The sequence below is a fragment of the Larus michahellis genome, chromosome 5 (assembly GCF_964199755.1).
Source record: "Larus michahellis chromosome 5, bLarMic1.1, whole genome shotgun sequence".
NCBI classification, from domain to species: domain Eukaryota; kingdom Metazoa; phylum Chordata; class Aves; order Charadriiformes; family Laridae; genus Larus; species Larus michahellis.
The window spans coordinates 70,907,334-70,924,538 of NC_133900.1; the positions used below are offsets into that span (position 1 = coordinate 70,907,334).

General features: G+C 42.2%; 1 protein-coding gene across 1 annotated transcript; it reads right to left on the bottom strand.

Annotated features, from left to right (window-relative positions):
- Positions 1–890: 890 nt before the first annotated feature.
- On the bottom strand, positions 891–16,241 carry UGDH (UDP-glucose 6-dehydrogenase). Its single transcript, XM_074587839.1, has 12 exons — positions 16,053–16,241; positions 15,233–15,401; positions 12,763–12,864; positions 11,171–11,371; positions 10,891–11,088; positions 10,255–10,402; positions 8,941–9,035; positions 5,892–6,022; positions 4,916–5,049; positions 3,720–3,811; positions 3,518–3,628; positions 891–2,153 (listed from the first exon to the last, which is right to left on the bottom strand). Exons 2-12 carry the CDS (start codon positions 15,392–15,394, stop codon positions 2,043–2,045), a joined length of 1,485 nt encoding a protein of 494 aa, XP_074443940.1. The 5' UTR covers positions 15,395–15,401; positions 16,053–16,241; the 3' UTR covers positions 891–2,042.
- Positions 16,242–17,205: the final 964 nt, after the last annotated feature.

The window sequence follows — 17,205 nt, forward strand, 5'->3', positions numbered from 1 at the left end:
AGCTTCTGCTCAGCCTCCCTGTTAAGCTGAGCCCTGAAGCAGTGCTGTGCTACCCCAAACACAGTTCAGGACAAGAGATCCTTCAAGCACAACTTTTCAGTACCCTCTTCTTCCTCCCTAAGGAGAAGGGACCAGCTTGCCCTCTCAGGTGCTCTGGTAGTCAAGAGGATGCCTACCTGCAGAGACAGGGTGATGTCCCAGTTGCGTTACAATGCTTACAAACACAACTGTGTCACAGGGTTGTCCCTGCTCTGCGGGTGTTGTATGAAAGCAGCGCTAGTGAAGCGGGAAGAGGAGATGGCATAATGAAAGATGACAGCTTGATTTTAAGCCCCCATAATTCCCACTCCCTTTGAGTGGCTTCTGATGTGCTCCTCACAGAAGAATCCTATGACAGGACAAAAAGCCCAAGGCATATTTGCCCAGAGTGTTGAGTGATTGCTGCATAGTAAGTCCCTATGTGGAAGCCATTAACTGCAGAACCTGAAAGCATCTGATTCAAGGATACAGCTATTTCAGTCAGATAACGCTGTCTTGTATTGTCTACCCAAACTGTTAGACAAGTTCCTTAAATCTTCAAGTATGTGTCCTAAACCTTAAATTGCAGCTACATTTCTGTGGGTAAATGGTTATGATAATTACACTCATTACCAAGACGACACCGATCTTATGCTCTGTTTAACTATTGATACAGCATACTCGAAGGCACACATGTTGAATAAATTCAGAAGGTATTATGTGACTACTTACAGGATAATTCTCTAACATCTCAACACCACTGTTTTTCAACTAAGACATCTATGCCTTCTAGTCTGAGACTTGCTCACGGTCACCCTTCTCTATCCTCCCCTCCATTTCACAACGCCCAATGCAACAAGCCAAACGCAAACTTTGTCATCTCAAGGATTTTAATAGCACTGGCCAATTGATAATAATAAAAACAAGTAGAAATTAGGTAATAATAGTAAAAGCAAAAATATCAAAATAACATAGGACATATTCATTGATGCTAATTAAATGAGGTAGCAAGCTGACTAACTTGTGGGGCTGAATTTTTGTTTTCAATAATTTAACAGCAGAGAATAAATTTCTGCAAATTCATTAAGAAAGCTGCTTTCAGAACAAGTATGTAAGCAGAAAGGAAGGAAAAAGATAACCATCATATAGCTTTGAAGCCAATATTTGCTTTCTACTTGGACTGATACCAAATTAGGGTAATTCTGCTTAAATTCAATGTTCAAACAAGCAGAATGCTCCTCTGCTGAAGATGGGTTGTATTGCTGTAACTTAGGAAAAACTTGCCCCAGGAATCTGATTAGATCAATAATTTACGTGGCTGCACATGGAATGTAGGCAAGACAACCAAAGAATCAGAAGTAAAGATCTGCCAGTGGATCAGTTGATAGCTGCTAGTCCACTGTCGTTAGTTACATGACAAACACCTGCAGGACTATCTGGCCTCCCAACGGACACAGTTTAGACCGCACCAGTACCCACTGATCCCAACCAGGATCGGGGTATTATTGTTGTGGTCAGCTCTATTTCCAGGCTCAACCCAAATCCTACCAAATTCACTTAGAACTTCTCTTTTGACTTCAATGCCAGTTAGGACAAACATTCAACTGGGCAAAGAATTACCCTAAAAGAAAATGAACAATCAGCGAGATTAAAATTCCTGATCACTGTCCATAACTGGACTTATGTAAAAAGATGTTCTATTTCTTTTGCTTTGATATCACTTGAAATATTTAAAGTGCAGGTTAGGAACATTGCTGGAAGCAGAAGTCTGCAGTTTGAAGGTAACTTTTCCACTTAAAAGATGATTCATTATTAAAAACAGGTCTGTACCATCTTCAGTAACCAAAAAAAAATTGCTATAAAAATAGAGATTTGAAAATAGACTGAATTCACATGTACCAGGTACCATTTCTAGTGTAAAATTGGGTTTTAGTTTATGAAAAATATCTTTCCTTAAAAAAGCATAGGGTTACAGTTATTATCACTAAGAAGGTCCACAGAATTCCTTCAGTACCTATTAAACATTATACTCTAGGCTTTTTGACCGGTGGGTCCTGCAGGCTGAACTTAGGAATCTCACATGAAGAAGCAAAAGGAATTCTTTTGGCTGACACCTTCTTCCCAATTGTTTCAATCTGAAAGAGAAAGGACATTCAGAAGTCAGTGTGGCAAATTAACAGAATCATGTCAGCCTATGAGGCATCTACAACCTAAATCCAGGACCACGACTACATTTCACGAACACTAGAATAATACAAGCCACAAAGCACAGTGTGCCCAGGGACAGTTTCTGGGATTGGAACTGCAAAGAGTTTTTTAAAACCATCCTTTCACAGGTGCCTGCTTTGCATATTTCAAGCTGCATCTTGCTAATTTGAACATTCATGTGACTCAGCTTTCATAGGACAATCGGTGCAAATATCAAAGTGTTTCAGGGTATTCAGAAAGTGTGGGTTTGGCCTCCTTTGTCTAGAGATTTATATCCAGTAAATTAGGATAGAAGAAGCTTTTTCCCCTTCTTAATGCAGTGGCATGTTTTTGAAACAGACTCTGCAAGGTTAAAGGCAGCCAACTCTGTAAAAGGAAGCATGTAACAAAGCTGGCACACACATAAGCCAGGTACTGCAAAACTCAAACAGTGAGACAGGTTCCCCTAATTTGTAGGTCAGACTAACGTAAATCACTAAGGACAGAACTTGTAGAGGACAAAACACCAGCTAGTAAAATAGTTCAGGTGCCCAGTAAGTGAGGAGAGCTGTAGCTTTCCTCTTAAGTAGTACAGGTAAGATGCAAAGCACCAAAAGACAAAATACTTCAAACTATCTTAAGTAATAATTTAAGAAAATTTTTAATGAATATATTCTAGACATACATCTGAACTGACTGTTTAAACAGCTCTTTTCTGAGTGTGATGATGTAATCAAGTAGTTACGTTAGCTATATGTACCATACTTGCTCATAACAGCTTCAATTGACTGATTAAAGCAATTTCTACACGCCTGTTCACAAACAGTGTAATAATCACGTGTAGTTTAAGCACAGGAAAAACAGCAAGAGAGTCTATGTCCATGATGCAAGTGATCACAGTACTCAGGAGTACACAGAATGAAGCACAGCCAAAACATGCAGCTGATCTGGCTTGTAGATTTTGTTCTGATTGTGCCTGGCTTGAATGCTTCTATCCAATTATTCGGGTGATTTTAGTAGTAGTCAAATTCTCTCTCCACTAGAAGCGCTTCAAGGCATGCCTACACCGCTGAATGTTGATGGCATAGGCTGATGCAGCTTTTGATTTTAACAAAGCATCGGTCGATAAAAATAGGAAGGTACTGGACAAAGAAAGCACTAGTGAAGAGACTTAAGTACAGGTGGTTTTAGATTTAAATCCTCACCTCGAGGGTTTTTTTGCCTTGCTACTCAGTCATTGCAGAGCAAAAGTTAAAGGGAACAGAGAGCAGAAGGAAAGGAACATAAGAAGCAGCATCAGCCAGTTGATTACCTGGAAGCCAATGACTTGTAGCTCGTTGTGGAGATCATCTAGAACTCTCCGGCCATCAAAGATAAATGCAGGCTTCAGCATCTTCTTATGAATACGTTCATAATCCAACTCCTGTAAAGGGCAATCAAAGTAGCCAGAGTAGATAAATAGCATAATGATCACCTCTTTTTATTTCAGTTTAATTTGAAAATAACATTTTTACCTTAAACATGTCCCATTCAGTGCAAATTACAAGGGCATGAGCTCCATCACAGGCTTCATAGGGATCTTTACTTATAGTGACCAACCGAGACACTGTAACAGAAGGAAAACGAGGTTTTATTCTGCACACATCTTTAGCATCACCCTAGCGCACTCCTGGCAAACTAGTCTCCTTCCTTGCCCTACTCAAACAAGGAGAGCTTCAGGTCACTCATCTAGAAATGTCTTTTGTCAAAACATTTGTCACTCTGATTTCACTTATTTAAATGAAAGCAGCTTGTATCTGGCATCTAAGTGCCCTGACTTCATCTAGATGTTTGAAGTTAAGCATTCAAGTTTGATTTAAACAGTCAAGAGCATCACTAGAATTCAAAGTTACTGTGGAGCGTTCAAATGCCAGCTCTCACAAAGGTCATTGCCTGTACAACAGCAGCACATCACGGCTCACACTAGAGAAGATACACGTCTCACTAGGTGCTGCCTTCATCCTTTGACTGCCTCAGCAGATGCCTAGAGACAACGCTCCCATTCCCCTCTCATTCAAGGGCAAATAAGGTACACCCTTCACTCCATCACAGCTCATTCCTCCATTGTCTTCACCTCTAGAAGTCTGATCTACCATCTCCAGTCTTCCCCTCACAATACAGAAAGAAAACAAAGATCCGAAATACCCCCTGCTTCTCCACAAGAAATTTCTAGTCACCAATGATTACTTCAAAGTCTTCCTGAATTTAAGTGAATGTGAATTTGGAAGTGATACGGGGGAGGGGAGAATGCTCTATAGTGAATTCCAGAATTATTTCTTTATTTCTACTTCACATATGCAAGCAAGAACTAAGGCAAGATAGGACTCAGGACACAAAGGAGCTGACAGAGCAACACTAGTCTTTTCTACTTCTGATGTTCTTCTTTCTCTTCCTTTTAATTATGCAGAAAGAAAATTCTTTGCATGGATTCAAATGAATATTTATCAAAAGAAAGATACAATAGCACAGAATTAGCATTTATCTATAAAAGCTGTGGGGAAAGGGGAAGGAGTCACAGTAATCCTCTAGTAAATGTAGCCAGCAGCACATCATTGCCATGGTGAAAATGAGAAGATGAATTTATAGTATTTAAGACCTTGTGTATTTTGAGAATAGGGTGGGGTTTTTCTTTGGAGGGTGTGGGGAATAGGCTTTACATGAACATTCTTACCTTGGTTATCTTCTGAAACACCTGGATGTGAGAGATCCAAGATGATTTGTTCCTTAGGTACTTTAGGATCATAGATATGGAGCTTTGCTCCTTCATCCATTAAATACTTGCTAATGTAGATACTGGATGACTCTCTAGGGAAGAGAATCAATCAGTTAGAGAACCAGATGGCATGTTCTAAGCAACGAAAGTCTCCAAGTGTCATGATATGCCTTGCCAGAGCTTTTATACCAGCTTTATGTTAAACATCTTAGTGGTAATCCATGCCAGCAGCAAACTTGAAGTCTTGAGGGACGCCAAGGAAAATAATATGAAAAACAAGTTTACATCTCTCTTGCTGAATCATGCAAGAGAGATACTAAGCCCCAGGACTCCTATAGACCATAATTAGCAAGGCATCAATCATATAAGCATTCACCATAAACTGCAGTTGGAGAGAGTCGTACAAAGTTTGAGCCTTACAGGAAAGGAGAATTAATCACCTTTGGGAAATAAAGCTGAAACTTTGGCTTCACATAACAATTTAGAGTCAGTTGCAAAAATGTTTGCATTCTTCTCTGTGGAAAATGGAAGGACTCTGTCAAAAACCTATCTTTGCTTATGCAAGTTAATAAGGACTTAATTGACGCCCCAAGCCTGCCAGTGTTTAAGACACATTTGGACAATGCCTTTAGTAATGTGCTTTAACTTTTGGTCAGGCCTAAAGTGGTCAAGCACTTCCAACTGAAAACATTCTATTCTACTGGAGTTATTTGCTCCAGCTTCTGAATCATGCAGGTATGTTATAGAGATCAAGATCAATTGTCTCATCCATTTAAGAAATACTAATCCTCGTTACACATCAATTCAATCCCAAGAGATTAAGGGTCCTATATCTGATCTGGTTTTATTAACAGAGTTGAATTGGGATGTTTAGCTGCATAGCTGGTGAGAAGTACAGGGAACCCATGTTAGTGAACTGAGTTTGCTTTCTTACCTTGTGTCCCCAGTATCCTTTTTGAAGGCAAACCCTAAAATAGCAATCTTCTTATCAGTGACAGTATTGAACAAGCTGTCAATAATGCGGGAAGCAAATCTTCTTCTCTGATAATCATTCATGTCTATTACCTGAAATTATATAAAACGAGGGCGCAGAAGGGCACCATTTTAAACTATAAGCAGATTCTATTAACAATCAAGCCAAGCTACCCACGCATAAGTTTAACAGAGGCTTAAAGAAAGTTAAGTATTTTTACTTAGTATCATAAGTAATCCAAAGATAAATTTAGTTAATTTATCAAGTTCTGAGACAAATCCTGTTTTAATCAGTGACTGCAGATGCATATACACACATACTATCTTGCATTACCTAGTTCAAAGGCTAGGATTTTTTCAGATTGCCTTTTTTTTTTTTTAAAAAAAAAAAAAAGCAGCTTATTGTATCCTAGGCAGACACATGGAAAGTGGTTTCAGTGTTAGAGTACTTGATATCACATAGACATCCTATTGCCAGACCTCCACTGGCATGTAGAATAACTGTGAAAATATTTTTAGCCTTTTTAATCCAAACTAACAGATTTCAGTGCACAAATCTAGTGTGATTAAACCAGATTGAGTGCTCCACTTCTGTCATGCATGAAAGTGGGTTCACTCCCTCCGATTGCTCCTGTACTTTCCTCCCAGCTTGCTTTACACTTTGAACTCCAGCCCTTAACACACACTCAGGCCACCGGATCACTAGTAGCACAGGAGAGGTAGCTTCCCCCACTCCAGTGTTCTGTGTGGACTGGAAGATAACTCTACTTCCCTCTGTTCTGAGGCTTTCAACCCAAATCAAGAATTACCAGCAGCAGCCTATGAAACATGAGGTATAAGCTATACAGTAGAAGGATATTGGTGAATCAGGTTTATTTGAGGGGAAGAAATAAAAGCAGTGGGATTTATGCAATTCAACAGGGTGCTGATAGGGAACAAAGGTTAACAATTGACTGGGTAAGAGAGACACATTTCTTTCTGCAGGTATGTTTTCAAGTAATGAAAATTCTCAGAATTAGAGAGCCCTGTCCTGTCTAAACACCAGAGCAAACAAAAGTTAGGATTCTGGCGCTACTCTGATCAGCGTATCCTCCAGAATTTGCATCCTGGCCTCAGACTGGTCTGAGGTCTCCCATGTGTGCGCACTGGGATGAGCTGCTGAGTGCAGTGCATGCAACAAAGAAGGGTTTCACCCAGTTGCTTAATATGCATTACATGACTTGACCAGTGTGGGCTGGGGCAGACAGACCTCTGCAAGATGACAATAATGAAGCAGGAGGTGCAGGTAAGGGGTTGCACTACATGAACACAACACTCTTTCCTTTCAACTCTTATCCTAACCATGCAGCACCTGTTCTTACTATCCGATTTGTCCACAGCTTAATAAGCTACATGGAAACACTGCAAAGAGTTGCTCTTAAAACAGAATCAGAGAGCATAAAAGCATTAAAAGCACTTTCAAGTAGCTTGTTTACATGAGCAATGCAACCTTTTAGGCTTTTGTTAAACAAAAAAACCACATCCACATAGAGTAAAGCTTAAGTGTTCTTATGGCTTTGGGTTGCCAAGTTACCAAGTAGGTTGCATTTGGAGAAGGAACCTTGTGATCTCAGAGGAAAAAACCAAACCAATTTGTTTCTTTCAAGATGGTATTAATTTTTCCCTATTCATCAGATTATCACTGAAGTTACAAGGTTAGTTCCTGCAGCTCCAGGGATTGCCTGTTGTCTGCATACACCTTATACTGAGTAAAAGCAGTAGTTCTTAAAGCAAATATCAGAACCCAGGGCTCCTTCTCTTTCCTGCTGTGCCAATGTGCCAAGCCCTACACTGAACCAATGCTTTCCTGGATGCTTGCACAAGGTTCACGCAGTAGTTAGTCTCAGCTTCACTGATGCGGTTGCAAGCCTCTCCGTCATGGACTAGACTATCCTAGTGAGGTGCACTTTCTAAGGAAGATGTCAATCTGAACCTCTTCAGAGGCAGGCAGCATAAACCCCATACCTTCCTTGTCCCAAGCAACTGATATAAGAGTTATAGTTGCAAGCAACTAGGCTGCTGCCTAGCCACTGGCTGGAGGCTATACTACCTGAACAGGATGTAGGAAGCCATTGGACATCACAGATAACATAAGAAGCTGACAAAAGTCACCAATGGCACTGTGAGGGATGACTGAGTTTTACAGGCGGTTATGGAGGAGCTGTTAGCGAGATCCAGCCAAGCTTCAGATAATTGGAATAGACACCTTTTGGGGAATAGAACCTTGCAAAGCCAACAGAGCCTAGATAACCCTGCCAACAGTACCATGTGGCCACAACAACCTAGGTAATGGTAGAAGAAATACTGAACTTCAGTACAGATGTGGCACAACTGACCAATGATGAAAAAATAATTAGGGGTAGTTGTTTATTTGGCAGCAGACTGGGATGAAGAAAAGTAATGGGAAAGAAGGCTAGCCAAAAGGAAGATCGGAAAAAGGGAAAGCTGCTAATAAGTTAGGCAAATCATGCACTTGGTATTCTGGGGGCATCCGCTAGGCAGCATTGTACTTGATCGCCACAGCCTAAATCAGGATAATAAAGCTGTTCTTTTGATCATTCTCAGTCAGGACTGGGAAGAGGGGTGAGGTGCTTCCACTGGTTAGTAGGGAAACACTTGCTAGGACAGACTGAGCATCCCAGTACTGCTGCATTGGTGCTAGGCCTGAGAGCACCCACATCTTCCCAACTGTTCCTAACATTAACCAGGCAACAGCAGCAACTATGTTTATTTAAAAGAATAGCAAGTTCTGCAGAGTTCTTTCAGAAAAGGAACTCAAAGCCTAAGCACCCGCAAATATCTACTGACAGTGTTAGGCTGAGGGCCCTAAGATGTAAAGATTAACGTTAAGGCATCTGCTTCTTAAAGCTGAAACACAGATTATACACGGACAGCCCTGAAAAGCTCAATGGCTGAAAGCTGAATGCTGAAGAAACAGGAACTCCTCAAAATAGTTAGTGAAGAACTTGTACCTGTTGCCAGTAGCGGGCTACTTCAGGCAAGTTCAGTGCCTCACAGAGGTACACTAAATTCAAGACATCCTTCTGAAAACAGCTACCTCCAAACCCTGAAAGAGAAAATAATTATTTTTACAGGCAACTAAGGTACTATCCTAACTCAGTCTTTGCAATCAAGTAGTTTTTGGCAATCATTGAAAAAACAATAATTGATGTTATAATTATCAGTGAGCATTATAACTTTCCCCAGTATTTCACTGTTAGCAAATTAAAACCTTAAGAATCTCTCAAAATTGAACTCCTGGGCCTGCCTACTTTGTCAGATACAGAAGCCCTAGAATCTGCTTCAGGTCCTGCTGAAGTCAGTGGAAGTTTTAAACCAGTCTCAGGGAAACATATAAGATAGCTCCTAGTTTTTTTTATTATTACAAGTGAGTGGACAAGTTCCTAGGTTTGCTCTCCCCCCACCTAGAGATTTAGATGAATACTTCTTTGAACAAGTATGTTAAGATTAGATTCTCTCCTCCTGCATGCAGAAATGGATACCTAATCATTGCCAAGAACCAGAGATCACCATGGCTGACTAAGGCAGAACTGAGATAATTAATAGAGGGATCTTTGACCCCTAGAACTTTACTCAGGATCCCAGAAGCAACACACTGTAGAAGGAATTATAATAACAATAGCTTTTCAACATATTACCAAAATTCCTATCTGTTTTCACTCTTGCATAGACTCTAGGAGAGGTTATATTTATTAAATTATTTTAAAGTCACACTTTATTTTCCTGGCATGAAGACTGTAGCCATATAGATAGGCTTTTTTCTTGTTCAGTAAGCTTGAAAGTTTGTCATACTGATCACCACTTTATCACATCTTACTTGTTAGTAAATCTTAACAACTGAATTCATCCTACAAATTAAAAGTTGCTGTCACACATTCTGACCTAGAGGCATCCTCTTCCGCAGGACACTGGCAGCAACTCCTGAACCGAATTGCAGCAGTTACAATTGAGAAGACATCTTAGAGAGCACTATCATCAGTGATGCTTCAGAAAATTAAAGTTGCAACTTCTCCTTCCGGTGTTCCAGGCAGGATAAACCACGCACTCTGAACCCTCAGGTTTCAGACTGACAGGGTCTAGAGCAACCTCAGTCCTAGCCATTTTACCAGGAAAACTGATTCTGCTAGTACTCTACAGCAATATTTTTTACACACTCATGCTGTAGAAGATTTTAGAGTATCAAATCACTTCAAAACACTACTAGAAGACCCATTGCACTATTAAACAGAAGCCCAGAAGAAAAAGGAAGAGGATTTTTCATTTACCAACACTGGCTTTGAGAAACTTATTTCCAATTCTTTGGTCTGTTCCAATGGCTCTTGCTACTTCTTCAACATCTGCTCCTGTAGCTTCACATAGAGCACTGATCGAGTTAATGCTGCTGATTCTTTGGGCAAGGAAGGCATTAGCTGCCTGTAAATAAAAAACATAGTAAGAAAGCTTGATTCTTCCAGAAACCAAGATGTGCACAGACTGAAGAGAGTCACTACTAGAAGGATTACTTTAGTATCTATGTAACACTGTTGAGATACAAAGTGGTAACATAACTAGTTTAATACATAAATAACAGTTAATGGGATCTAAGCAAAATAATGTAATGCTTAACTTGCAGATTTTGAAACGTTTTATGACAGTAACCAGTTTCTGCAGCACTGGAGGTTTATTAATAAATAACACAGCAATAAAAGTGAGAAAAGGATTTCATGGAAAGCCAATACCACCTATTGGCTCAATTAAGATAATTGGAAAAGATTAATATCCTTTGACATATCTATTAAGTCCTCCCAGCCTTGTCTGTCTGTCTTAGCTGCATCACTCAGTGTCAGTGAACTTATGCTTCTGAGTTTTGTTTCACTTACATCCTTTGCTCATTGCAGACAACAGCAGTAAGTAACACTAACCAGTTTAGAAAGTTCTGATGACCAGGTATTGGTTGTGAGGATTTTTTCTTTGGGCACCCAGTGCTCATAAACAGCACAAAGAGCACGGACAGCTTTCTGTCCCTCTGGAGAATCATCTCCCCCGATAAGCACTCGGTCTGGGTTCTTCAGGTCCTTGATGGCTGTTCCTTCTGCGAGGAACTCTGGGTTAGACAGCACCTACAGGCACAGAAACAAAGAACAGATAAAAGCCAAAAGCAACAACCAGCCTTTAAATACACAACTCAAAGATTATGCTTACCTGCAAATCCAAGTTAGGCTTGGTATTAGCATCAAATATTCGACGAATGCTCTCCGCAGCACGTACTGGAACCGTGCTTTTCTCAGTGACAATTTTATAGCCATTTGAGTTTTGTACAATTCGCCTAGCACAAGCTTCAATGTATTTCAGATCAGCTGCTCGGCCTTTTCCCATGCCATAGGTCTTTGTTGGAGTGTTAACCTAGTTAAATACACAGAGGAGAAAGAAATGTTACAGCTCTCAACACAAAAGCTAGTGACAAGGTGAAATTGTTAAGAGTTACAGACATTTCCCTTCCCAGAGTCCAGCTTGCTTCTACCCCAGAATTATTCTAGTTACCATATCAGATGAACAGCGATTAGCTTTCTCAATTACCCATTTTGTCTTCTAAAGAAAGCTCATTGGCCTCTATTCAAATAGAATTTAAACAAAAGCAATTCATTGCAGCTCTACATGCTTCGGTGAAATTTAGTCCTTATTCTGGAAACACCAGTAATTTCTTCATGATTACAGACAGACAGGTGTTCCCCCCCACCCCCATTCCACGTTAGGAGTGCAAAAATTCACATTATAAGAATCTTGCAGCTTGTAAGGCAGTTATTGTTTAAACCAACTTTGCAGTGAAACCTAAGTGTGGAGCTACTGAAAATTGCTATGCTGAAGTACACAGAAAAGGCAACATGAGGGAAAACACGTCATTTAGATTAAGACAGAGGGTCCTTTTCATTACAGACTGAAAGAAGAAACAGCAACAACGTGTAAAACACAACAGCATGTTTTAAGCCAAGGACAGGTGGCAATATATGGCCTGCATTAGTGGCAGTCATCCAGGCAAGTAGCATTAATTTTAGACTTAATGAATGGAGAAAAATACTATCAGAAAGAGAGGTCTGTACTAAGGTGCTCTAACAAAGAGGAGCTCTCAAGGAAAGAGGACATAAGTAACAAAAATAACTCAACTGTGGCCTACCAAGATGAATAGCAATCAGTTCTTTTGGATTCTGCATTAGGAACAACCTTCTAGATCACCAAAGGTCACACTCTTTATGTTTGACTGGATCCTCTTCCTAGTGGTGTCAACAGCTTAGAAATATTGAAGCTAGAAAATATTAAAGCCAGCCTGTCTTCTCTTACTACACTGTTCTTTAAAAGCTTCTAGAAACAAGTTATCTTTGTAACCCAATAACCAGTATATGATTTTGCCTCCCTATCTAGGAACTGTATTAATATTATTGGAGTCCCATGGATTTCAGTAGTGCACTGCAATGACAGATCTACACTATATCCTGCTCTGAGACCCCATACATCTAACCAAGCTAAACATCAACATTATCATTTTGACTTAGAGCCTATTAATTTGTCAAACATTCCACTGGCTATAAGGAACAGATAAAAATAAAATGCTTACTTAACACTTTTCCCACAGTTCAGAGAAAGACAAGGAAAAAAAAAAACTGACACATGATATGACGTTGTTAACTGAATCTATATGACAAAACAAAGGCCTCTTCCCAACATAAGAGGAACATAATGATTTGATAAGAAAGAAAAAAAATCCAACACACACAACCACCTTCTCCCACTAAACTTACAGAAATAAATACAAGATCTGCTTCTCTAATGGCATCATCAATACTGGTGGAAAAGAAGAGGTTTCTTCCTCGACAGGATTCTACCACTTCTTTTAACCCTGGCTGAAAAAAAAGCAGAAAAAAAAGCAGTTAAGGTTAATGCAGTTAGAAGACCAGTAAACTGCATGCCCAAACAGTCAGCATAACATTTCACATACAAAAAGACTTTTCTTTTTCCCCAGTGTGCCATGTTTTCAGTCTGCCAGATGTGAAGTAAAGCTTCTGTAGATTAAATAGTAAAAAAATAAAGCCCTTTCTTATTCAAAACACTCAAAATGCTGTCTTGAAATTTCCAGCCACACTGAATTGTCATTTGCACAACTAGATTTTAGGCTCCAGTTATTCCAATGCTCACTTCTATTACCACGAGCAACAATTGAAGAAATACCTGTAGAGTGACATGAAGTAGATTCAAGAAGTAGTCTTACAATATTCCCTAGGCTACAAACAAAAAAGGAGAGTTGGGACCACCTCTTCCCTCAGCTACACATTCCATGATCTCCCCAACATCAGATACAAAACTGATTCAGCACCAAAAAGCCCCAACCATAAAGGAGTATTCCAACAAATTAGCAAGCCCAGATCCAGTGAAAGAAAGGCAGCGGAGAGATAGACCACTCCTTTAACAAGTACTCATATTTGGATCAGATTAAACTTATCACAGAACTGCACCTGCAGCATGGAAGAATCACAAGCACAGCTTGATGAGATTTTTTTCCAGAGACACATACTATACCAGAACACTTTCTCTTCCTTTAACACCTCCGCTCAGACAAGAGGAACGGGAGGCCATGTGTACATGAGCAATCCTCTGTATTAGAATGGTCTACAAAACAATTCAACTAAGATACAGTTGTCATAGATAAAAGAAGCCTTTACTTTTTGTTTGAAAAGCAAAGTAATACACTGTAACCTGGCAATCGGACCTTCAACTTGAGAAACACCTATCATGACATGAAATATTTGAGTTAGTACCAGAAAGGCAAAGGTTCACCAAAGGGAGAGAGAGGAAAACAGGCAGAGGGGGAAACCTTTCTTATGCAAGACATTTTTGCTGTGTCACTTTACACCAAATACCTACTTAAAGTAAAACAAAGGTCAGCGCAGGCAGAATAATGTGTTACAACCCATCTAATGCCCTAACTATGGTCTTACTGGGACACAAAGAGAAGAGCAGCCCACCAGACAATTTCTGACACTGGGAAAAAAAACCCCAAACCAAAAAATACAAAAACCTCACTGTGCAATGACTCAATTTTACAACTGTCTGAACTAATTCTTGGCAGTTTTTGTACGTCTTTTGTAAGCAAAGGACACCATTCCAGGAAACAGATGTTGTGAGTTGGTGTGGTTTTTTTTTTTTTTTTAAAAAAAAAAAACATGCCAAGACTAACTCTACTTTAACTCATTCGGTCTCACTGTTTATAAAAACAAAGTACTTGGTTTCATGATCTTTATTCATGTCTCACCTGCTAATCTGAGCATTATGCACATTTTTCTTTGTATATGTATCACAAAGGAGGTCTATTCATCCTCACTTAAAAAGTCACAGTATAGGTTTGGTTTTAAGGGAGGAAAGCCACATTAGTATTACAGCACAGACAGGATTCATAAGACTTCTTACAGCAAAAGAGGAACTGTTAGTACCAGACAACATGCCTCGCCTTTGGGAGCCGAGTGAAGATAAGTTTTCACTTCCAATAAAGAAAAGAACTCAAACCTATAAAGACTACATCTCACAAAAGATGAAAGGAAAGAAAAAAAGAGACATATTCTTTAAGGGTGAGAAAGAGTGAAAAATAACAAGCATTAAGAGAAACAAGATAGAAGAGTGCTTTACATGTCTTCAAATTAAAGTAATTCTGTAGTGACAGAGTGACGGTGTGATACATTTAAAAATAATTTTTATCCAGACTAGTCTTCCCAGGACAGATTGGAGCTTTATGGTACAAGTGAATCATAAACATATCATGAACGTGACTGTCCCCCATCTTACAACATGGTTAAGATGGGCAGCGCAGATTGGATTTTGGCAGTATTCAGAATGGGAATAAAGTTTACCACTCAGTATTACACATGCATACTGTGCTACAATACAGCATATATCTATAACTGAGTAAGAGGACTACGTTATAATTAAATTAGATCCCAGAAGAAAGTCAGCATGATCTAGCACAATTCATTATTTTTCCTTACTAGGCCTTTCATATATAATCCTTAAATACCTGCCTGCACTGGACATATTAAGCTATTTAGAAAATCTGGTTTAATGAGCACTAGTAACAAGCAGCTGTCCCAGAATACTCTTTTTGAAGGACATCACTGTGCTATACTTATTAAGCTTCAGAAGCAGGCCATGTGGAAATGCCATGTGGTGGGAGGGAAGCAAATGCAACACAGGCTGGAAGAAGAGACAGTGAGACACAATCACCTCATAGATCGGGAGCGTATCCGAATTCCAGGCATTGATCCTGGCCTCGTTGACATCCACAACAGTAACTTTGATGTTGGGACACATCTGTGCAATAACGCTACAGGTTGGCCCACCAACATAGCCAGCACCGATGCAGCAAATCTTCTTAATTTCAAACATGGTTGCTCTAGTCAGAGGAGGAGGAAAAAGGAGAAACAGGAGTTATAAATGAAAATACTGGCCAACAATTTAAGGGAATTTGTATTATGCTGCCACAGAGAGAAACGTTTTCTTACAGCTGATCTCTTGACGTGAACGGTAACCACTCTCTTCTGCCCGGGAAGGCTTTGGAGCCTGCCCCGCTCCAGGAGCGCCAGCACACACACAGACACCACAGAGGAAGCGTTGTCTGTGGTGGCTCTGGACCGTGCCAGCGTAAATACCCCCCCTCCGCCCCCGGCAGGGGAGGGACCGCTGCCGCAGGCGCCACACAGCCCGGGGGAGGGACGGCTGCAGCCCCCACGGCCGGCAGGGCCCCGCCAGGCCGCGACCCCCGGGCTGGGCCCAGCCCCCACCCTCTCCCCAGAGCCCCTCGGCCGGGAAAGCGCGGAGGCCGCGGACCCCGCCTCCTCCTCCTCGGTAGAGGGAGCGGGCCGCCAGCCGACCCCGCTCCCCCTCTCCCCAGGGTCGACCCCCGCGGGCTCTGTCCCCAGGAGCGGCTCCCCATCCACGACCCGGCCCCGCGCTACGAAGGGTGGCGGGAAAGGCCGCCACCACCCCGGGCAGCCCCCCGGGAAGGCACAGCGGCCGGCACCGAAACCACAACCCGGACACTTACCGCGGGGAAGGCGCAGTGCTGCCCCGCCGCCGCGGATCGAGCTGGAGACGAGGATGCTCGGCGGGCTCAGGGCGACACTCCGCTACCAGCGAGGCGGTGGCGGCTATTTAAAGGGCCGCCCCGGGGCTGAGGCGGCTGTTTCATCCCGCGGACGCCGAGCGAGGCCGGCCCCGGCTCCTCCCTTCCCCTAGGGGGTGGAGGCCGGCGCGGAGCCCGCCTCCCCGCCCCGCCGCCTCCCCGCCCCGCCGGCGAATGGGCGCCGGACACCTCAGGCGCCGCCGCCACCGGCCGCGCAGGCCCGGCCCGGTCCTGCTAGCGTAGGGGAGGCTGAGGGGCCGCAGGGCCGCCGGGCCCGGATGGGGCCTCCGCGGTCTGGGCTGGGGCTGGGGCTGGGCAGGCCCTACTGCTGTGGCTTCTTCCCTCAGCCCCAAGGGAGGGAGAGCGGCGCCTCTCGGGTTCTCGCCGCCCGCGGCGGGACTGTTCCGCTTTTTGGGTGTTTTTCATTCCTTACCTTTGCTCCTCCGGGTCCCCCCCACCACTGCCGGTGTCCCCCGGTGTCAGGGCCGGGCTACCGGGGGAGGTAAGCCACCGCCAGCGGGGTAAGGGAACGATCTGTCCCCTCTTCTCCCACCTCGGGGTGTTTTTATAAAATAAATGCATTTTTGGTGGTTGAACACGGCCATGAATAGTTTTTGCTCCCTCAGGTATGCCTGCTGTGAAACACAAACCTCAACGTGCATTCTGTCTCCCGTAGTCCAGCACCGTCTCAGCAATGATTCGTGAATAGAAAGATGTATAGGTAATGGTGAGATACAGTGTCTAAAGTCCAGATGGCAGACATTGCCAGAGCAAGGAAATTACAAGCGGGCACTCTCTCGCCCTTGTGACCTCGGCGCTGCCCCGGGATCTCTTGCTGACTTGTGTTAAAGGTCTCGGGTACTACCCTTGCCTTTTGTATAGATGCGATATGTTGTTGGTATACTCCGTCTGACTCGGGGAGTGGAAAGACTGTGGGAAATCTCCCACCTTTTCTCCCTCGCATTCGCCTTCACGCTGCACCTCCTAGAAGCTGTGAATTTTTTTTCTGCCTCTGCAATACTGCAGTCATTTATGCTTTTAATAGATTACTACTTCTATGTTAAACGTTGCCAAG

Bases quoted from the DNA above. Each gene is read 5' to 3' on its own strand.
- UGDH (XM_074587839.1), bottom strand. From the start codon at position 15,394: ATGTTTGAAATTAAGAAGATTTGCTGCATCGGTGCTGGCTATGTTGGT. The intron at 5,050-5,891 runs GTAAGAAAGCAA...TCTCTTCCCTAG, and splicing joins AAGGATACTGGGGACACAAG to AGAGTCATCCAGTATCTACA. The intron at 2,154-3,517 runs GTAATCAACTGG...TTTCTCTTTCAG, and splicing joins TACAAGTCATTGGCTTCCAG to ATTGAAACAATTGGGAAGAA.